The 14,619-nt window shown below is 40.6% G+C and overlaps 1 protein-coding gene across 1 annotated transcript in view; it reads left to right on the top strand.

Annotated features, from left to right (window-relative positions):
- Positions 1-6,125: 6,125 nt before the first annotated feature.
- The window catches only part of LOC119148364 (ovostatin-like), a 31,947-nt gene continuing 23,453 nt past the window's right edge, over positions 6,126-14,619 (top strand). Inside the window, exons 1-10 of the mRNA XM_037388405.1 lie at positions 6,126-6,144; positions 6,264-6,336; positions 7,874-8,057; positions 8,748-8,904; positions 9,776-9,828; positions 10,310-10,330; positions 11,084-11,252; positions 12,494-12,578; positions 13,279-13,396; positions 14,335-14,455. Of these exons, the coding sequence (XP_037244302.1) occupies positions 6,126-6,144; positions 6,264-6,336; positions 7,874-8,057; positions 8,748-8,904; positions 9,776-9,828; positions 10,310-10,330; positions 11,084-11,252; positions 12,494-12,578; positions 13,279-13,396; positions 14,335-14,455 (1,000 nt within the window). The remainder of the gene's footprint in view (positions 6,145-6,263; positions 6,337-7,873; positions 8,058-8,747; positions 8,905-9,775; positions 9,829-10,309; positions 10,331-11,083; positions 11,253-12,493; positions 12,579-13,278; positions 13,397-14,334; positions 14,456-14,619) is intronic.

The raw sequence follows: 14,619 nt of genomic DNA on the forward strand, positions 1-14,619 counted from the left end.
TGCAAAATTAGTGGATAGCACAGTGGGTGCATGTGGCAGTTGTTTCATATCACCAGGAAGAAGTTTTCAGAAGCCCGTAAGCCTTTGTTAGATGAAATAACACACCTGAAAAATGTCTTTTATTAAATGGAAGTCTTGGAGTTATAAGGCATGTGTTGGAGCCATTACTCATGCATTGCTCAGAAGACTGGGAAAATCCGTCTTAAAATACAAAGGATGACATCGCTTCATGTGATATCACTTATGTCTTTAAGCTACTGATTCTTTTGAACCACTGGCAGCCCATAAGACCATATTAGCTAGTTCTCAGCTTATCCGTGAGATCATCTAGCCTTTGTAGTGTTTAGAGTCAGAAGTTTCATGATCAAGATGCCTTGGTTACCTGCATGGGGTTTCACTTGTCCTTATGATTGTTTGGTGGTGATTCATGGGACCGTGAAGCTGAGGAGCTGTTGCTCTTGGTGCTTGTTCTGACTTGATTCTAGCTGATGCTACAGAGTGAGCAATAGGATTCTTTTCTAGCTTATTGGTCAACTACAACTTCAACCTGAGAAGACCTTGTGAAATGACTATTGGCAAGGATCATCCCAGAGAAGGAAAAGCAGCAATGGTTTTAGGTCTCAAGCCTGGCTTTCCTGTGATTACAAAATATTCCTTTGACTTACAGAGTTCGAATGTTTCCAGAAGGGTAAAACAAGGGCATTCCATGAACTGAGAGATTGTTTAGTGGGATGGTCAGAAGTCTGGTATATTGTTCTTTTTTTAAAAAAACCCAAACCTACATATGAAACCCAAATGAACTCATTTAACCATAAGGAGTGGGAGGTTATTTAGAATCTGAATCTGGAAGGAACTGATTCTGATTCATTTTCTTTGTAATTGAATAAAAAATTTGAGATGCTGACATTTCAAAAAACAAGCTCTCAAATATGTTTCTTTATTTTAAATCTGTTCCTGTTTGCCTTTTTTAAAGCTCAGTGTGACAGTCTGCCTATCTCCACCTAAAGCAACAAACCTATATGAATAAGGGAACAAGGAAAATAGTCAAGACAGGAAAATTTTCTACTGAAGCAAAAATTATTTTTACCCTTTAAAAGTCTCCCTGACACACATTTCTTGTCCTTTGTGATCAAGTGAAATACATGTTCATAGCCCCTTATGGCAAAGGTCTGTTATAACCAAGTCTTAAATTAAATCAGTTTGTCGGTGGTTCAAGATTTTGAGCTAATTCAGAATGGCAGCAATATGGTTACTGCATCAGAATTGCATTGTCCACAGATTTTGGGGTATTTTATTTTATAAGAAATGAAATTTTATATCAAATTGTTCATGTAAATGCAGCAATATTTAATGCTTATTAATCTAACTAAAACAATAGGTAATAATACTTATTGTTTGCACTGCTTCTGCACTCTTCTTGACCTCATCGTCTTCTGGTTACATGTCACCGTGGATTCTCTGGCATGCTTCCTATTCCTGCTGTTTCTGAAGAAAGATTGATTGCTAGTTTTGATTATCTTTGTTAGTCTGTTTTAAGCTCTTCTTTTGGCCTGCCTTGCTATGTTTATGTTTTCCTATTTTCATCATTTAGACAGAGTAGGGTTTTTTTCAAGATCTATACACTTTATAGATCAAGAAAAATGGATGATACTTGAAGGTGTTTCATGCCATATGAGGTTGTAATACTTTATTTTTCATAGACAGAGCTAAAATCTCTTCCAGCGAGATGATGTTGACACCATACTAGTTAATTTACTATCAATTTATCTGTAACAAAGATCTTGCAGGGACTGAACAGTGTGCTGTTTACTCATCTCAGTATAACAGTTTTACAATTCTTAATATTACCTGATCTTCATTATTACAGAAAACAAGCAATATCAGAAAAAATGCTCTATCCATTCAACATGAAAAGACACAACATACTCCACCAACTTCACTACAAGCTGCCTGTTGCCAGAAAACATTCTGAGAAATACCATCACTTGCAAACTAAAAGCTTGCAGATGGGCATATGTCTTGGAAAAGTAGAAGGCTGTGTAGGCAAAGTCATTCAGAGTATCCAATCTCTGAGGCATATACCATACTATTCAAAGATTTGTTGGCTTTTTAAAACAAAATGTTTTGTCGGAATGGGTTTGATGAATGTGGGGAAGCATTTCTCAGATTACAATGGAATTTCCTGAAAAGATTGCAGGTTAGCAAATAGCCTGGGACTATCGATGAGGGTATTTGTGGAAGTGAAATGGAAGCTGGGGCTCTGACCCCACATCTACCTGTTTTAGAGAAAGAAACCAAAGAAAAAACAGGTATTGTAGTGTGGGGTGGATTGTTTGTACATCATCTCAGGTGAAGTCATGGCTTCGAAAGTACTCTCAGTCCTTAAGTGTTACGCAAATATAAAGTGGAACCATAGAAGAGAAACAACTAATTATGTATTACTCATTCTTCTGGAAAGTCCAAGGCTTCAATGCTGAAAGCTGCTCATATTTCCACTAAACTTCCTGCTGTTTCTTTGACATAAAGGAAAACAGGCATGACATCTGAATTGACCAAAATTTTTTATGTCTCAACTCTACTCTCAGACTATGCATTGTTCTGCATGGCAAATGTACACTCTTTGGTGTGTTTATTTTCTAATTTGTGCCTACATCTAGTGTCTAGATTCTGCACATACAGCTAGCTATACTGGGCATTTTAGGACAGCGTAGGGACACCTGAGGTGCTCTACACAAGCTAGCTGGAGTACTGGAGGTGGGCTAGTCACAGCCTCATAGAATTCTCTGTTGTGTGTGCAGTGTACATGCACAACACTGCACTTAACTGCTCCCAGAAAGTCAATGGGATCAGTGTTAGTTGGAAAACTTTACTTTGCCCTAACATCTATGTGTCCCTAGTGTAAAAAGGAAGAGGACAGGTGCATCTGATGAGATAAAATAGATCGGCAAATTCAGATTTATGTGAAAGAAAACTAAGCTGTGAAAAACATGTTTCCAATGCAACTGCAGCAACCATCCCTCTGATTCATCTGGAGAAAGAATGGAGGAACGAAAATGTATGTGTATATAAAATGTCTTCATAAGAGAGAGCAAACTTTCTGAAGTCTGGACTGAATGAGTTAAAGACATCTTGATTCTCTGCCATCCAAAGAGCATGCAACACGACTCTACTTTGAAAACCAAGTACATATGGGATACCTAAGTCTGTATTTGCATTGTTTTGGTCCTGAAGTGCATTTGGCCCTGTTCCTTATTTTGTCAATTTTCTAGTCTAACTATGATCTCCAATTACATCTTTCTTTACACCAAGACAAAGCAGGGCCAGTCTAAGGTCAACAGATTGGTTTTAGATCCACTATCAAGGTACCTTCTGTGTGTTTGTCTTCTAACAGCTATTTACTGTGAAGTTCATTATTTCCTCTATGTTAAATCCTGATCTTCATGTTTCTACAAGATTTCATCCTCTCCTGCTCCTAGTTCCTTAATCACACAGTTCAAAAGTTCTTCTTTTTCCCTCCTACCAAAACCAACTGGAATAATTTCCCCATTGCACTGTGGTTATCTTAAGAATTATCCCTGACATGGTAGTGATAAGCACAAATATCTGAGCTCATTCATTTATTCACAACATTGCTACAATACGAAGAGGTCATCTGCGATCAGCAGTTTCACTAAAGTAATGAACTCAATAGCTTGTTTCCAGAGAAACATGTGCCCTCTTCAATTGATCTGAACATAATGTCTTCTAAGGTTTCAGTTTTTCAAATGCTGTATTTTTTTCTTTTCCATGTGTGCGTATCAACAAGAAAACCCTCTTACATTTTTCCTAAAGGCATGCTGCATTTAAGTAAAGGATGAGCTTCTGCAGCAATTTACACTAGAGCCCTGGAGTTGGTTACTATTTCCTTCTCCCTCCTTGATTTTTTTTCGCCGGTTACTTAGTACCCGTTTACAATAAGACATGGGGTCTGAGGCATTTCAAAGCTGCAAACACAAACATGTCTGCGACATATTCTTAGTTGTCTTCTTCACTCATTACAACTAATGCAGCAGCTTTCTTCATGATGTGACTGCCCAGTTTGCACACCACCCACCTGCCACGCAGCACTGTCACCTTATTGACAGGTCACGGTCACTCCTGACAGTGCAGTGCTTCTCCCTAGTAACTCAGTGGGAATAGACAGGAGTGCCCGCAGCACCTGGGGCAGTTTTCTTTGTGTCCTAACTTGGTCATTAAAAAGCTTCTGGGAAGGATGGGTAGGTAAGCTCGTTAGGCATGGGTAGTTTAGGGTATGACCTATGCTGATGGAAATCCCTGTACAGCTGAATCATTAGCAAGAATGCATTATATCATGAGAAATGAAATTGATAGAATGGTTTTCAAAAGTCCCACATCCATCCGTACCACATCACTCTAATAGTTCTAATTTCCTTCTCATGCCCCTTACCATCAAAATAACTTCAGGCCCACTCTACATTGCCTAACACCTTTTTTTCAGTGCCCCTAGCGCTCTTTCATGTCCCTAATTACTCCTACAGTATACTCAGTTCCTCTTCCCATTCATCACCTGTTTGGTTGAGGAAGAGGAAGAGAAAAAGGAAAGGAAATTGCCTGTTACTTTCCTTAAATTGCAGGTATAGATATGTTGATTTCCTACCTTAACTTTGTTTTGTTTTGTTTTGTTTTGTTTTGTTTTGTTTTGTTTTCTTTTCTTTTCTTTTCTTTTCTTTTCTTTTTTCTTTTCTTTTCTTTTCTTTTCTTTTCTTTTCTTTTCTTTTCTTTTCTTTTCTTTTCTTTTCTTTTCTTTTCTTTTCTTTTCTTTTCTTTTCTTTTCTTTTCTTTTCTTTTCTTTTCTTTTCTTTTCTTTTCTTTTCTTTTCTTTTCTTTTCTTTTCTTATGTAAGACTGGGAATGTAGTCCTGCACTACCATAGATTTTTTAGTTCCCTGTGCTAAGGCTGCATTACCAAGAGTGTAGCCAATACCTCAATTAAGTTGTTTCTTCACCTCTATTCAGCAGTTGTGAGGCCACAGATGAAGTTCTGTGCCCAGATTTGGCTCCCCAGTGCAGGAAACGTGTTGACAGGCTGGAAGAAGTCCAGTGGAAGGTCACTGGGATGGTCAGTGGCTGGAACAAACCTACAGAAAGAAACTGAGACAACCTCATTTATTCAGTTATATAAGAAACACAGGCTAAGAGGGGACATAATTGCAGTCTTCTGCTGCATAAAGTGGGATGATAGATAAGGCAGAGACAGATTCATCTCAGGGGTGTGCAGTGAAAGCACAAGAAGCAATGGACACAAGTTATAATAGAAGAAATCCTGATTTAAGGAAAAAAAATCTTCACAATGTAGATGGTTAAGCATGGGAGCCGATGTGGACTCTCCATCCTCGGAGATATTTAAAACATGACTGGACAAGCTTTGAAGTTAGCCCTGCTTAAAAGGGGAGATTGGAGCATATAATGTCAGGAGGTCCCTTTCTATCTAAATCATTTTATGATTCTCTATCTTGATTATTCTGAAACTTCTTCTCAGTCAGATTTACTAAAAATTCACCAACAGGCTTGCAGGTTGCTTCATGGGGGGAGCAGGGACAGCGGGGAAAAGCAGACTGACAGACAGATGAGTGAACAAATGAAGTAATATTATCAGATTCCTTTCCCTAGGGATATGCTTGCCCTGTCCACTGACAAAAATGCTGGACAACTAGCCCACACCATTTCTTGCTGAACGTTACTGTTTTCAGTAAGAAACCCCGATTACAATCAGGAGTTCCCTTCTGTGCCATACTGAATGCAGCTATAGTCTGATGGTGTATTGTCACTGCCCAGCCCCCTATGCAGGCATACAATAGCACTGTGTTAGGATTACTTCTGTTCTGTGAGATATATCTACAGAAGATCTTCACCCAACAAGGAACTACTTAAGCAGTGGCAAATACTAACAGGCTGAAACATTACGGAACCTTCAGCCAATGACATGATAATCAGAGGCAAGCTTCAATAAAACATTCAGATGGGCAGAACCGGTTTGGCTTGCAGGAAGTTATGTGAAATATGAGAGCTTTCCTAAGCTATTGTTTGAGAGTTCAAGGAGTGTGAGAACACACAACAGAGAGGAAGATGAACCTATGCAAATTTTATGTAGATATCTTTTGCTGGAATATGATGGAATCTGTGGAGGAGGAGCATCATCTCAGGCCAGTTTAAAAGCCAGAAGACAGGCTGTCCACTGGAGATCAGTCTCTCCTCTTTCTTCACCGACAGAGATGTGGTCAAGGATTCTTCTGAGTATTCTGTGCTTGAACTGGATTGCCACAGTGTCTTCTGAACCGTAAGAGATCATACATTCTGTACTTTTATAATAACATATTCTATTGTATTTCCCACTGGTTTATTTCTTCTGGAACACTGCTATATAATAAACTGGATGTTTGAGATCCAGGTTCTGAAATTTGTCTGAAATGGAAATAGGTTACATTGAAGGATGATATGGAATGATGCTCATCATCATTAAAGTGCTATGAAACCTGATTTGAATGACAGAAACATAAAACTGGAGTAGGTGGAAGTCTGAAGCACATGGGTAAAGTGGAGACAAGACTAGACTAGCAAGTAATACTAATGATAGGGATTGATAAGCATCAGCAGTACAGAGGGAGCATGGTGTGTGAGGAGGTGCTACAGGCCAGGTAATGACTGGTACTAGGGACTATGCTGCCAATCCTAGTGTTAGTATTAGTATTGCACCTGCTGTGCTGTCACAGTTCATACAGCACTGTCAATGTCCACGACTTTATACAAATGGAAGATCTCAGCCACAATTTTCAAAAATACACCAACATTACAGCTTAAATGCCCTTCTGAAAAGTTCTAAAGGAAAACTCTGTGAAAGCCAGAGTGTTTAGCTTTCTCAGTTACACTGTTGGTTTTAATCATTTTACTTTTGGTCTTCAAATATCATTCAGTCTGAACTGGGCAACTGAAAATAACAATGAAGGCAATATGAGTAAGCAAAACTGTGGGAGAAAAAAAGGGAAAGGGTCAGATTATCAAGAAAAGATTGTGTGATTCACGTTGTGCTGCAGAACCAGCTCATCAAATCTATTATATATTATTTGTAAAGACTAATTTGGGCAGCAGAGAACTGGTGATCAGCAACAGAACGTTAGCCAAATATAGCAGATCTGAAGGAAAGTTTTTCAGAGGAAGAATTTGGGGAATGAAGGATGCCCTAGTTACAGAAAGCAGTATAACTAAAAAAGCCCAATGGAAGAATGAAGCAAAGGAAGCAACCCAGGGAGAGGCATTGAAACAGAACAGAGCATGCAGGTTAGATTTAGTGTTCCCTAGAATATTCGGTAAAATAGAAAAGCAGGATCATTTCTTGTGCATTATGCTGATTGACTTGTGGTATGACAGTTCTTATCTGGAGGGACAGAGATCCAGAGGAAAATAAAAATAAATATTTGTTACAAACATTGACTAGTATTTAAGTGTACATATGGGTCATGGGAGGATAAATGCAGCTAAGCTTGTCAGGTGTTCAGGCACTTCACTAACTGGAGCTGAGTAAATGCCTGGGATGGAAAGATGCAGTATCATGCTGGGGAAGAGACTGCATAGAATAATGTTAGTCTTTCAGCTCCGAAAGAATTGTGAGGGACAATTGTCATTTTTACTTTCTTAGCATATTATTCAAAATTAATTGAATAAAACAGAAATCCTTCAGCGGATTTGAACAAGCTTTGAACAAGCTTTGAACCATGTCTTCCTTCATATGGGCAGCATTTCTGTGGTATTTTGCTCTCCTGTTTGCTCTGAGTTTCCTTCATGACCAAACTCTGTGATCTGCTCTTGCCTTCTCACAGTCAGTATGTGCTGCTGGTCCCAACTGTAGTGCGGAGCGACTCCCCACAGACCGCTTGTGTCCAGCTCCACAGCTTCAGGGAGCCTCTGTCCCTGAGCATCGTCCTGGAATACGGCAGTATCCGGAAGACTCTCTTTAAGGAATCCGTGAGACAGAATGATTACTTCAAGTGCTGCGAGTTTAAGGTATTTTTCTTTTTTTAGACTACTGAAGAGGGTGTAGAAGCTGGAAATACTTCTAAGGGCAACTCTCCCTATCAACGAGAGCAAGAAGATGAAGAGTGTGGGAAAGGAACAGGACAAAAAAAGATAAACTGCTAGGAAGTCTGACAATGTAGACACAAAAAAGAAAGGCATATGCGTTGTAGGGGGAAGCTGGAGAAAGACTTTCCATCTCCATTCACAGACTGAACAGAAAAAAAGCTTTTGATTGCCATTGCGGGTGCAGGTGCCCTATGGGGCTGTCATAACTGTCAAGCTGGAGGATCCAGCTGGGACATGCTCATTCCCTTTCCCATGACTCTGCAAGATCTGGACAGGTATGATAAACAAGTCCCAAGGTTAGGTCTTCAGACTGCAGCAGGAGAAAACACTTCAGAACTGAGCTATATGGCTGGGGCAACCTGCATACATGGGATGAGGAAATGCATAGGACGGGGCATAGCTTAAAACCTTAGTACCTGGTGACAGACTATGGGACTTCCACAGCAAAAATTCAGAGATTATCTCACTGGTAAAGATGGGGCTTCTCATGACTTTGTACAAGCTATTTATGACTCACTTGACAGTCGGTATCTTACTCAAGAACCCCGGGCACCAGGGGACCTGATCACACCTCATTTACCACTTTTCCTCTGGGGTTTTGTTTCTCTCCAGGTTCCTCCTGCTACTTCTGACCCCCTGGCATTCATTTCCTTTTCTGCCAAAGGCACCACAGTCAACATAGCTGAAAGAAGATCAGTGGCGATTCAGAATGCGGATAATAGTGTCTTCATCCAGACGGACAAACCCATTTACAAACCAGGGCAAAAAGGTGGCTGAGGAGTTTGAGTCAGCTAGTCAACTGGGAAATTGAGTGCAAGGGTGGGTCTAGAATGACAAGGACTTCCTCTGGTGGAGTAAAAGACCATGGACTGCAATGGCCATGAGCAATCCTTCAGAGAGTGTATAATTGTCATCTGAGGTTGGGCTCATCAAAAGTCAGTGAAAAATAGAACCGATTTACAAAATTGCAACAAATGAGTAGAGCTCATGTGTTTTTACTGAGTTAATTGCACTTACAGGATCTCGAGTTCTGTCAGGTTTACTGAGGTCAGTCACCTAACAAGTGTCCTTAAAAATAGAGAAAATAATAGGTTAAGCTTCGAATTAATAAAATTCATATACAAATAAAGCAAGCATGTAATTTCCTGTCAACAGCTCTTTCTATTTAACTCCTAATCTAACTCACAGTGCTGATTCCATCACAATATTTATATTACAGTACTAGCTGTGGTATAGTTAGCTATCTCTTTAGTGTAATTATACTTCAGTGCTGCAGAGCGTTTACACTTAAAGACAAATTCTTCCCTCTCTTAATTTTTTTCATTTAAATGGTCTGTGTACAGTGTTTTAGGAAATGCTCCAAAGAAATGAGTCCTACAAGAAGAATTGAAGGCAGTACAGGGTATTCCTATTTACTATAGAGATTCCTTTAGTCCCAGTGGGTCAGAATCGAAGATCTTTCAGCACACAAGTTTGTTTTGGTTTTATTCTTCACTGGATAAGATAATCAAATCCTTTCTGGTTCTCTGGGGACTCTAGTTCTCCCTGAAAGTCTGGGCAAACTTTGTTTCTGTTGTATGTTAGAAGTAACTTACTGCTGCTAAAGTAAATGATTCCCTTTTGTCCTGCATCTTTTTCAGTGATGTTTCGTGTGGTCACTTTGGACACCCAGTTCAGACCTGTTCAGGAAACAGTAAGTATGAGTGAGACTCAAGATTTTCCAAGCAGGCTCTTGGGATACCTGTTCACTGAGACCCTGTCACTTAGAAATTTAATAAAAAGGGTCTGGCACAGGCCTCCTGATGTTTTTGGAGAACTGCTGTAACTCCTTAACTTCACACTCCATCCTTTTCCTGACTTTATAGAGGGCAAAGGGTGTGAAAGCTTTCCTGTAAATCTTTCATAGCACTCAGATTTTGTAGTCACTTCATCTGTCTCAGATATGTTGAAAGAGACTGCATGTTTTTGTAGAAAAGATAAATTCACAAACAGGTTAGCTTAAAATTATCTCTTTAATTACAGACATGAGTTACGAATTGTTTCCTTGGCCCAGTGTTTTGTATCCAGAGAAAGCTATTTAAAGCCTTCTTTATGTTCTAGTATTTCTCAAACTCCACAGTTAATTTCTTGATGTTTTGATCTTTCTTTTTCTTTCTCTTTTTTTCCTCCTCCAGTATCCCCAAATCATCATTGAGGTAAGAGATGCAGCGTCATGAAAGAATAAGTTGCTTTGGAAAGACTATGCTTCATCATTCCCCATAGCATCAGTAGCTGAGGAAGGCTCATCCAGAGCACTCCATCTAAAGCCAGTGGGCTTGAGGTTGAACAGTGGCAGTACCCATTATCAAACACTAGAGGAGAAGAAATCAGCAGAACTGGAGATGTTAGTCAGAGGTGGCATGGGATTGTTGCTGTGTCTTTAGTTAGAATTCAAACAAAAGCATTAGTACTAGAGTAAATGGGCTGGTGAAATAGACTCATTCTCATACAGGCGTAGGAACGGTAACTTTCTGAAATGTCATGTTCTGGTGGGGGACAGGCTAACAATGAATTACTCTTCTACCATATTTCACATCATTAGATCTCAAAGCACTTTCTAAAGGAGGTCAGTATAATATTCCCATTTTACAGAAGGAATTGAGTCTGAAAGACTTATAATAGAAGAGCTACAGATAAGCAGCCTCAGTCACAATCAGGTACTGTTGCCGGATGATCTGAGATCATCTGCCAGTGTGGCTAATTTCCAGTTAAACATAAATTCAGGCTTGTTTAATCCACAAACACATCTGGAAAACTATTGGGAAATCAGAGCACATGTCATCAGTCCAGACTTGCATTCACCCTGTTATGCAGTTAGCCAATATGCCAGAGAGCAAAACTTGAAAGAAGGCGAGAAGACAAGAAAGAGGGTGATAAAAGTTTTGGTATGTCTTTCTCCCACTCTCCAGGATCCAGAGAAAAACAAGATCTTCCAGTGGTTGGAGGTAACATCTAAGCATGGAATTGTCCAGCTCTCCTTTCCACTAATCCCAGAGCCTATTCTGGGTTCCTACTACATCATTGTGGAGAGGTCGTCAGGTGAAAAAGAGTACCAGTTCTTCACAGTGGAGGAATATGGTAAGCAAAGGCTGTGAACTGCCCTGCACCAGCAACGAGTCTGGCTTTCCCTATGTCAGAGAGGAGCTGCTAGTGCAGGGTGTAAGTGCTTTGAATTATCCACTTCATACCTGAGAGAGAAAGACATGAAGAGACCTGGGTGGAGAAAGCAAAGGCATGAACCGAAAAAAGAAGTGCTAAGAAAGGCAGCATTTTTCAGGAATTAAATTAGGAATCTAATTCCTTTTCGGGCTTGTCACAAAGTCACTGTGTGACGTTGGGATCCACATGCTGTCACTTGGACCTTACACTCCCTGTCTGTTCAGAGGCAAAATGAACATGTCAGGCCTGCCCTGTTTTGTGGAGGTCATCGCTGTATGAAGACCACTAGGCTAAAATATGTGGTAGAAATCTGAAGATACTGTCTATCAAACAGGTTAAATGACAAGTACCAGACTGTTACCGAGGAGGCTGAATATCCAGTGGAAGTGCAAGATGGAAAACAGTGGGTAGTGGAGATGCCAAAGCCCTCACAGTGATCTGCTTACACTCTGGAATAGACCATATCAAGGGAGTTGCTAAATTAATTTTGATTTTGCAAGTTTTCTCAACTTACAGTGGCAGGTTTTTCTTATTAGTTCTCAGAGAAGGCTTGACAGCTCCCAGTTGTTTGGTTTGTTCATAAGGGCAGTAAAGCACCTTTCCCACTTACCCTCCAGAGCTCTTTCACACCTTCCAGGCTCCCGCGTACAGGTGTGTGAGAACAAGGCCTTTTCCAGCTATGTTGTCATCATTGCTGGTGATCTGGGCCAAAAGAGAAACTGAAAAGAAAAAGTGACAGTGACCTGTTTGGTTTTAATATTTCACTTAATCTGTTGCCTTTCTCCTCCAATTGGGGTTGTATTGCATAATAACTTCTGTTCTCCAGGGCTTAAGTTGTTTGAGACATCAGCATTACTCCCACCTTTCTCTTGAAGAAAATGTACAGCCAATTAGAGTGATGTATTACAGTTCTTACTGTAGCTGTTATCATTATTAGTATGATTATTATTGCATTCTAAAAAAGTTATTCATCTTACCACTAAAGATTATTTTTTCTCCAGTAATAACCTACAGCCAGCTCCTAGGTAGACTTTTCTTTGATCCATTTCTTCTCCCTTGTTGGTGAAAATGCCTTTGCCAATTGTTTTTTTACTTACACGCACACACACCTGCCTATGCCATGCAACTGCTGATCAGCCATATTCACATTGCATTCCTAGTGCTCCCAAAATTTGAAGTGACAACCGATGTGCCACAGAGGATTTCTTTCTTTGATGAAGAAGTCAGAGTGAACGTTTGTGCTTCGTAAGTATCAGAGCTGAGAACAACACAACTGTGCACAATAAACATGGGATAGAGGATGTGTGCTGTGCTGGGAAGCCAGGACCCTGCTGCTGGTTCAGAGTTTGGGTTAGAGCAAGTCCTTTACCTATGACTTCCATGACATGAAATATGGTAACTCTCCTCCCACTACATAGCAGAATTAGACCTGGGAGAGTTTGTGTGCATCCAACAGTTTGAAGATATCTAGCGTCACATACTTGCTAGCTGTTGGGTTTTATTACAGAAAAAAGAGAAATAGTACAGCAGGAGAGTCTATCATTAAGATTTTTGGCTGTGACACTGATGAAGGGCAGGGTGGCATGAGCTATAAGGGTGAGTAGGGATCTTTCTGCAATACATTCTGCTTTGTGTAAGGCACTAACAAGAAAAAGCAAGCAGCGGGGAATGATATTCCAACCCTGAGCCCAGTACCACCTTCCAGCTTCAGACTTTCAAGAATGACGACACCAAGGCAATAGTAAAGCAGATCTTTGTCAACAGGGTGCCAAAACTAAACCTAAAATAATTGAAGGGAATTCTGCTAGGGCTAACTGGTCCTAAGCCCCAGCTGCTCTTCTATCTGGGCACTTCTGAGGGGTTTAGAGTCTACATTGCTCTGCACTCTGGGCAGGTTTCATGCTAAGTCCATGTGACTGGGTTTTTGTGTCTCTTCCTCTTCTAGGTACACTTATGGCCAACCAGTGCAAGCGAATGCCCGCATCAATGTGTGTCAGAAGCACTTTTATAGATCGCAATGTGAGCATAAACAGAAAGAAACCTGTGAAATTGTCACTGGACCGGTACGATACAGAGCAAGACCCTTCTTCCCAATAGCTTTACTACCCAATATGCAGCAGCGCTTGGTAGCCTCATTCTTTTCCCAGGGAACACCAGAGAGAGAGAATCCCAGAGGTGTAGAGGAATGAAGGCAGTGGGTTGATTGGCATGGACGATGTGCAGCTTTAGCTCGTTCCACTAAGTGGTTAAATAGCACTGAGAAGTGTAGAAGAGGCTGGATGGAGGAGGAGTGGTGTGGCCTGGCCTCTGGAGGAAGGTGAAACAGCATGGACAGTAGACTCTGACTGATGGTAAAAGTCTTGTTACAGCCAGCTAGTTTTGCTTGTCTGTGACAATTGGTGCCCCATGTGAGGCAAACTGATCTGGACTCAACTACAACACAGATATGTGTTTTTTCTCACTACCTCACAGGAAATGCTGAAAGACCTTGAAGGTAGCTTTTACCAATGACCTCATTAGGAGACTTTGATTTTTTTTCTCTTGGAAACAGTCAGTGGAAGGCTAGGAAGCTTATGAAACTAGAAATTCATGCTCACTCCTAAAACACTGCAGCTGTGTCCTTACCAAATCTAATCAGCAGACCTCTACTGGGAGTCTGTGCTACTGAGGACACTTGACATTAAGATAATGAGTAACTTCTCCAACAGATCAGACTCTGATCATAGAGCTCAGGCGTTGTGCAAGATGGGCATAGACAGGATTAGGGGGGATGAGAAGAGAGGTTTCTAGGTGTAAGGGTAAATGGTATTGAAATGATGAGCTGGGAAGGGAGCCAAGGAGTGAGAAGTGTAATGTAAGAGTGGAGCCAGTTAGAAAGGAAGAGCTGAAGAAGATATGAGCAGAGGCAATGAAGCTCTTCAGAGACCTGCTAATACAGATTCAGGAGACATTTTTCAAACCTTGTGAAAAATGGGTTTTCTCCTTTGTGCTCCTTTTTCAGCTGGGTAAGGATGGTTGCCTCAGCACTATCATCTCCACCAAAAAATTCCAGCTCTACCGCAGCTATGCCAGGATGTATGCCAGTCTGAATGTAGAAAGCATCGTCACTGAAAATGGGACAGGTAACACCAAGTGGAGGTTGGGAGTAGCTGGTTAAAGCTAGTAGATGGTACTTTCTGAGAGGAAGCTCCTTCATCCTGATCTGTAGAGCAAACAACAAACAATCACCATTTTCTTCATGCATCTCTCCATACAGAGCATCGATGCTCCATATAGCTTTTCAAAA

This window comes from Falco rusticolus, chromosome 5, assembly GCF_015220075.1.
Source record: "Falco rusticolus isolate bFalRus1 chromosome 5, bFalRus1.pri, whole genome shotgun sequence".
NCBI lineage: Eukaryota > Metazoa > Chordata > Aves > Falconiformes > Falconidae > Falco > Falco rusticolus.